This window comes from Arvicanthis niloticus, chromosome 14, assembly GCF_011762505.2.
Source record: "Arvicanthis niloticus isolate mArvNil1 chromosome 14, mArvNil1.pat.X, whole genome shotgun sequence".
Classification (NCBI taxonomy): Eukaryota; Metazoa; Chordata; class Mammalia; order Rodentia; family Muridae; genus Arvicanthis; species Arvicanthis niloticus.
In genome coordinates this window covers 63474843-63482900 of record NC_047671.1, presented here as the reverse complement: position 1 = coordinate 63482900, position 8058 = coordinate 63474843, and the positions used below count along the sequence as shown (strand labels likewise).

Sequence of the window (8058 nt, the reverse complement as noted above, 5' to 3'; positions counted from 1 at the left end):
TTTATTTAATGTATTAATAACAAAACACATAAATAACTGTGACTCACATTTTAAACATTTCGTAATAACTCCTTGCTAATATTATTAGTTCTCCCTTGTAGTCCTACTATATTATTTCAAGTTATTAAAAGTATTATTTCAAACAAAGCACCATGATTACAGCAACCTTCACAGAATAATCCATGATAGACGAAGAGTTTATCCTACCCTGTCACAATGAAAATTGATACCAAGATACTACTAAGATCTGTCTGGGCAGAAAACAGGAAGAGAAGCCATAATACGATATAGACATAATCAGCCATTTGTTAAAACTATAGATGAATATGAGAGATAAGACCAGGAAAATAGAATTTAAAATATTTAACCATTCTTTGGTGAACTATTTTAGATGACGCTTCATCTCCTAGACTCTAATTTTCTTACTCTAGCAGCTCAGTCCAAAACACATTAGAATCTTGCAACTATTTCCCTCATATCCTAGCTGTCCATCTTCAAAACATATCCGGGTTCTGAGCACTATATCCCTCCTGTGACTGCCTCATGAATCTACGCCAATCTGACCTCCACATGGGTAATCAGGAGTCCTAACTGGAAGGGACTGCTTCTTAGAACAAACCCTTGGGCTTCAGATGAGTCACCGAAATTAATGATTTCAAATGTGACAAGTTAAAAGGGGTTGAATAGATGACTTAGTGTTCCTCTGCTGTTCCAGAGGACCTAGGTTCAATTCTCAGCAACCACATGGCAGCTCATAATTGTCTATAACTCGAGTTATAAAGAATCCAACACCCTTTTACAGACATATGTGCATACAAATGTCAATGCACATGAAATAAAATTTTTTAAAAATTTGAAATTTCTCCAAATATAAGTAAACAAACCCGTATGTGTGGCCTTGGGACCTTTGAAGCAAATTTCTAAGCATATTTCTGAGTCTTTTGCTATAGTATACTCAATCTAGCAGCATTCATGGGAAGTCTACAAAATCCCAGAGAACTAGATTCAGGACCTTCAGATTATGATTTGTTGCCCAATGGGATCCTATGGGAACCCCCAAACAGGCTGTTGTCAAGGCTATAGGCTGCTCTCCACAAACTGACAGCAAGGTCTGAGAACATATATAGAAGTGGGTTTTCTTATGCCTTATCTTGGGCTTATTTTCTTCTGTTTCTTTGTTTTATCCCATTCCAATGTGTTTTTATTTTACTTTATTTCATTTTATTTCATTGTTATCTCTGAGAAGTCTGCTTTTTAAATAAAAGACACAAAGGAGGTGGACCCAGATGGGATGGGAGGTAGGGAAGAACTAAGAAAAGTGAAGAAAGAGGAAATCATAATCAGGATATATTATATGAGAAACATCTATTTTCAATAAAAGAAAAGAGAAAAAGAGAAGCAGCCTCCAGGAGATGAGGGCAGGACATTTCAATTGAGTATGGCTCTAGTTAGATTTCTTTTATCTATGACCAAAAGCAACTTGGTGAGGAATGAAATTATTTGGCTTACTGATTCGGGCTATCATAGAAGGAAACTGAGGCAGGAACTGAAGCTGAGACTGTGGAGAAATGCTTATTGTGTTGTTATTATGACATGCTCAGCTATCTTTCTTATATTGTCTTCCTAATTCCAAGGAGTGGCACCTCCTACAATGGGCTGGGCCTTACCATATTGAACACTAATCAAGAAAATGTGGTTTCACGTGATGCACTGCCCTCCATTGTCTGACTCTGGACTGGGCCTACCATCTGGAGGACTTTTGTGGGTCCCCAAGAGCATCCTGCTTCCTCATGGCAGACTGTATGGGCCTCCCCACACAACCATCTTGCAACCCTCCCCCATCAATGCCTTAACAGTTAGGTCAGCCTGGGGCAGTGCCCTTGGTCCCCTAACTTCTATTGTCTTGTAATGAGCTCACTCTGTTTTCCTAAAGAGACTAGCAGGAACTCAAGGGTTTCCCTGCAGAGGCCTGTGTGGGCCCACAAAGCAACTAGCTTGGAACCCTTCTCCACCAGTCAATTCCAGTGGGGTCTGCCTTAAGCATAGCCTGAAGAGGTAAGTTTCCAATGGTACCCTGACCCACATTGTCTGGCTATGGGCACACTCTGCTGTCCCAAAGAGCCCTGTGGGAACCCAAAAGGTCCCTGCTTCCCCATGGTGGCCTTCAGGGAGTAAGAAACAGGAACAACCACTTTGGAGCCCTCCCCCACCAATCACTTGCCAACTGGGTCCTCCTGAGGCACAGCCAGTAAAAGAAAATTTTATGGGTCCCATGAATTATAGATTCTTTTTCCCTAGCCTGAGTAGCTAAAGTTGTCCCTCTGGTTTGCCAACCAGAGGCCAGTTAATCCGTAAACAAAGAATGCAGAGTTACAGGACAATGGGCTACCGAGGCATCCCAGGAATGCATCCCAGGAATGAAGATCCTGATAAGGAACTGCTCCCCGCCCCCATGGACCGGTTTGGCCAGATGTTCAAAAATTGGAAAACAACCAATCGTATGCACCCGTGCGAAAGTTTCTCCCTTTCCCCACCCCGAGCTTATATAAACCCTAAACCCTGGAGCCACGAGGTCGATGCCCCTGTCTCCCACATTGAGACACGTGTAGGCCCGGAACGTTCCGCCATTAAACTACCTCGTGTTCTTGCATCAAGTTGGTCTTCCGTGTGTCCTTTGGGTGCGCGCCATCCTGTGACTCGAGTGGGGTCCCCTTTGGGGGCTTCCCGAGCCTTACATCTTGGTGCATGGGCCGGGAAGCTCGTCCGGGGTTTTTGTGATCACCTAGGACCTCTGAAGACCTCTTGGAAGTGGGTTTAAGTCTGTGTGTCTGTGTGTCTGTGAGTGAGGTGTATTTGAGTGCGGTGTTTGGGTGTGGATTCTGGTTTCTGGCTCTGGTTTAGGTTCTGACAGCTGCCGTTGTGAGACTGTGAGGTCCAATGGCCTGAGGCTGAAAAATCTGGGAGACGTCCCAAGTGGTAGGGAGTCAGGATAGCCTGACTGCCCATTTTTTGAATGAAGGAGACGAAGCACTCCTCCTATAGGGGAAGGTAAGAGGACCTGCCCCATCGGAACTTGCATTTGGCTGACTATATAAGACTAAACGTGGGAGAGTGTGTTTGGCGGTGATAGGGGTTTGTGTTCTTATCCTGTTTTTGTGATAGGGTTTTGCGTTCTTATTTGTTTTTGTGCTAGGGTCTTGTGTTCTTATCCAGTTTTTGTGATAGGGTTTTGTGTTCTTACCCTGTTTTTGTGCTAGGGTCTTGTGTTCCTATCCGGATTTTGCGTTTTCTGGTGGACGAGATGGGACAGGCTGTGACAACCCCCTTGTCTTTGTCTATGGACCATTGGTCGGATGTTAGGGACAGAGGACGCTTATTGTCAGTAGTTGTAAAAAAGGGGCCTTGGCGGACCCTTTGCACCTCTGAGTGGCCAACTTTCAATGTGGGATGGCCACCTCAAGGGACTTTTGATTTACCCACCATTAGAGCCGTTAGGGCAGTTGTTTTTCAGGAAGGATCAGGGTCGCATCCAGATCATCAACCATACATCACCGTGTGGGAAAACTTGGCTCGTTATCCACCCCCGTGGGTCGAGCCTTTCCTCCCACCTCGCCAACCAAGCTCCCGGGTCTTGGCTGTGCGAGAGGGCTCCACAGAAGGAAGACCGAAACCATGTCAGAATGAAGAAGGCGAGCCCAGCACCCCTCCGGTGTCCGTTTCAAAGATATGCCCTGATATAGAACAACCCCCTGAATGACCCACTCCCCTGCCCCCACCTTACCCCTCAGTTCCCCAACCTGCACCCCTGCCCTCAGCCCCCGAACTGGCCCCAGCCTCCAGGGCCACAGGGGGGCCCTCAGCAGGTACTAGGAGCCGACGTGGAGCCACTCCTGTAGGACCTGACTCCACCGTGGCGCTGCCCCTTAGGGCCGTTGGGCCGCCCCCAACTGGCGAGAACGAGCTGCAGCTCGTGCAGTATTGGCCTTTTTCCTCCTCTGATCTCTATAATTGGAAAGTTAACCATCCCCCTTTTTCAGAAAATCCTGCAGGACTCACAGGCCTGATAGAGTCCCTGATGTTTTCCCACCAACCCACGTGGGATGACTGTCAGCAGCTCCTACAGACACTGTTCACTACTGAAGAGAGGGAGAGGATTCTCCTTGAGGCTCGGAAAAATATCCGAGATAATCAAGGATGCCCCGCCACTCAGGCTGCTATAGACGAGGGGCTTCCCTTGACCTGTCCTCCGTGGGATTACCACACGGCAACAGGTAGGGAACGGCTGTCCATTTACCACCGGGCTCTCGTGGCTGGTCTCAGGGGTGCAGCGAGAAAACCCACCAATTTGGCAAAGGTAAGAGAGGTTATGCAAGGAGCGACTGAACCCCCCTCTGTGTTCCTAGAGAGGCTCATGGAGGCTTACCGTAGGTACACTCCTTTTGACCCTATGTCAGAGGGGCAGCGAGCTTCTGTAATCATGGCTTTCATTGGGCAGTCCGCCCCGGACATTAGAAGGAGGTTACAGCGTATTGAGGGATTGCAAGATTATACTATCAGAGATGTGGTGAAGGAGGCTGAGAAAGTGTATCATAAGAGAGAGACAGAGGAAGAGAAACAGGAGAGAGAAAAGAAAGAAAGGGCTGAGGATGAAGATAGAAGGGAAAAGAGACAAGAAGAGAACCTAACTAGGATACTGGCTGCAGTGGTAGGAGAAGGAAGGCGTCAGGGAACTGGTAGGGCTAGACAGACAGGGAACCTGGGTGACGGCAGAAGGCAGGGGCCAAGGAGACCCAAAAGAGACCAGCTGTTACTAGAGAGAGATCAGTGTGCATACTGCAAAGAGAAGGGCCATTGGGCCCGAGAGTGTCCTAAAAAGAAAGAGACCAAAGTGCTGTCCTTAGATAATGAAAATTAGGGAAGTCGGGGTTCGGTTCCCCTCTCCGAGCCTAGGGTAACTCTGAAAATAGAGGGGACCCCTATAGATTTCTTGGTGGACACGGGAGCAGAATATTCTGTGCTTAAAAAAGCTCTGGGAAAGATACAAGATAAAAAGACTCTGGTGATTGGGGCTACAGGACAAAAACCGTATCCGTGGACTACTTCTCGTACAGTGGATCTTGGAAGAAACCAGGTATCCCACTCATTTTTAGTAATACCAGAGTGCCCTACGCCCTTACTGGGCAGAGACTTGTTAACCAAATTAAAGGCCCAGATAAAATTTGCCCCCTCTGGACCGGAACTGTCATGGGGAACTGAGACACCCCAAACGTTAATATTGTCCCTTCAGCTAGAAGAAGAATACCGGCTATACCAAGAGAGAGAGAAGCCCCCCGAGGAGCTTCAGGAATGGTTACTTCGATTTCCTCAGGCGTGGGCTGAGACAGGGGGCACGGGAATGGCTAGACAGGCCCCCCTGTGGTGATTGAGCTCAAGTCTGGAGCCACCCCCATTGGGGTCCGACAGTACCCCATGAGCAAGGAAGCCAGAGAGGGCATACGCCCCCACATTAAGAGACTGTTAGAACAGGGGATTTTAGTCCCTTGCAGGTCCCCTTGGAACACCCCCTTATTGCCAGTAAAAAAACTGGGGACAAACGACTATCGTCCGGTACAGGATCTTAGGAAAGTCAACAAGAGGGTACAAGATGTCCACCCTACAGTGCCCAACCCCTACAACTTGCTCAGTACATTGCCACCCACTCGAACCTGGTATACCGTCTTAGATTTAAAAGATGCCTTCTTCTGTCTGAGGTTACATCCAAACAGCCAGCCCCTGTTTGCTTTCGAGTTGCGGGACCCTGAGAGTGGGAGAACCGGACAACTCACGTGGACAAGGTTACCCCAAGGATTCAAAAACTCCCCAACACTGTTCGATGAAGCTCTACACCGGGACCTTGCCCCCTTCCGCGCTAATAACCCCCGGTTGACTCTTATCATTTATATTGATGACATTTTGCTGGCCACAGAGACCCGAGAAGATTGCGAACTGGGGACTCAGAAGATCCTGGCTGAGTTAGGTGAGTTGGGGTATCGGGTCTCTGCTAAGAAAGCACAGCTATGTCGAACTGAGGTGACATACTTGGGATATACCCTAAAAAATGGACAGCGGTGGCTCACAGAAGCCAGAAAACGAACAGTCACACAAATCCCAACCCCAACCACCCCTCGCCAGGTAAGGGAATTCCTGGGGACCGCGGGATCTTGTAGGCTTTGGATTCCAGGATTCGCCGCTTTGGATTCCAGGATTCGCCACTTTGGCAGCCCCATTATATCCCTTGACAAAAGAAAAAGGGAAGTTCATCTGGACAAAAGAACACCAGGTGGCTTTCGAAATTCTTAAAAAGACACTGCTACAGGCCCCTGCCCTAGCACTGCCAGATTTAAGCAAGCCTTTTACCCTATATATTGATGAGAGAAAGGGGGTTGTCAGAGGGGTCCTCATCCAAGCTCTAGGACCTTGGAAGCGTCCGGTGGCTTATCTGTCAAAAAAACTAGATCCTGTGGCTAGCGGATGGCCCTCTTGCCTGCGAGCGATAGCTGCAACAGCCACACTGATAAAAGATGCTGATAAGCTAACTCTGGGCCAGAAAGTGACAGTAGTGGCCCCCCATGCCCTGGAAAACATCATCAGACAACCGCCAGACCACTGGATAACCAACGCTAGAATCACCCATTACCAGAGCTTGTTACTAACAGAGCGAGTGACTTTTGCTCCACCTGCTGTCCTCAACCCCGCTACCCTGCTACCTGAAGCCGATGAGACCCCAGTACATCAGTGTGAGGAGATACTGGCTGAAGAAGCAGGGACCCGGTCAGATTTGACCGACCAGCTGTGGCCTGGGGCGGAGACCTGGTTCACCGACGGAAGTAGCTTCGTGAAAGAAGGTAAGCGAAGGGCTGGGGCAGCGGTAGTAGATGGAAGGACTGTCATTTGGGCTAGCAGCCTGCCGGAAGGAACTTCGGCGCAAAAAGCAGAACTTATTGCTCTGATCCAAGCCCTAAAACTGGCAGAAGGGAAGTCTGTAAACATTTATACTGATAGCCGATACGCTTTTGCAACAGCCCATGTTCATGGGGCAATTTACAGACAGCGTGGGTTGCTGACGTCTGCTGGCAGAGACATTAAAAATAAAAAGGAGATTCTTGATTTACTAGAGGCTATCCACTTGCCACGAAAGGTGGCAATCATCCACTGCCCAGGACACCAGAAGGGGACTGGCCCTATTGAAAAGGGAAACCAGATGGCAGATCAGATGGCTAAAGAGGCGGCACACGGACCAATGACTCTTATAGCCAAAGTGGGGTCCCGCCAGGATGAGAGGGCCCTGGAAAAGAGAGCCCTCACAGAAGAAGAGGGGCTAGAATACCTGACCAGTATGCACCGCCTCACCCACCTGGGGGCCAGAAAAATGATAGAACTATCCAACAAATCCCCTTACCACATTCCTAGGCTCCAAAAGACAGCCGAAGATCTGGTAAGAAACTGCAGGGCGTGTGCCCTCACTAATGCCGGATCCAGCAGGCATAGTGGGGGAAAGCGCCTACGGGGAGATCGACCTGGAACTTATTGGGAGGTCGATTTCACAGAAGTAAAACCTGCCCGATACGGCAACAAATATCTTCTAGTTTTCATAGATGTTTTCTCAGGGTGGGTTGAAGCATTTCCCACTAAGAAAGAAACAGCAAATGTAGTGGCCAAGAAGATACTGGAAGACATCCTTCCCCGATTTGGAGTACCTAAGGTAATTGGGTCAGACAATGGGCCTGCCTTCATCGCCCAGGTAAGTCAGGGACTGGCCAGACAACTGGGGATAAATTGGAAGTTACATTGTGCTTACGGACCCCAGAGCTCAGGACAGGTAGAAAGAATGAATAGAACTATTAAAGAGACCCTTACGAAATTATCGATTGAGGCTGGCGGGATTGACTGGACAGCCCTTCTCTCTCTAGCCCTGTTCCGGGTCCGGAACACACCCGGACCTTTGGGACTAACACCCTTTGAGATACTGTTTGGTGCACCTCCGCCTCTGTTTGAAACCCTAGATAGTGTCACACGCCC

At 48.4% G+C, this 8058-nt stretch overlaps 1 protein-coding gene across 1 annotated transcript; it reads left to right on the top strand.

The window, feature by feature from the left end:
- Positions 1-3235: 3235 nt before the first annotated feature.
- Positions 3236-7740, top strand: LOC117720194 (uncharacterized). The gene is given in 4 exon segments (XM_034518673.2): positions 3236-5405; positions 5408-6228; positions 6230-7700; positions 7703-7740. Coding segments are annotated over 4 exon segments (4434 nt in total). The 5' UTR covers positions 3236-3301.
- Positions 7741-8058: the final 318 nt, after the last annotated feature.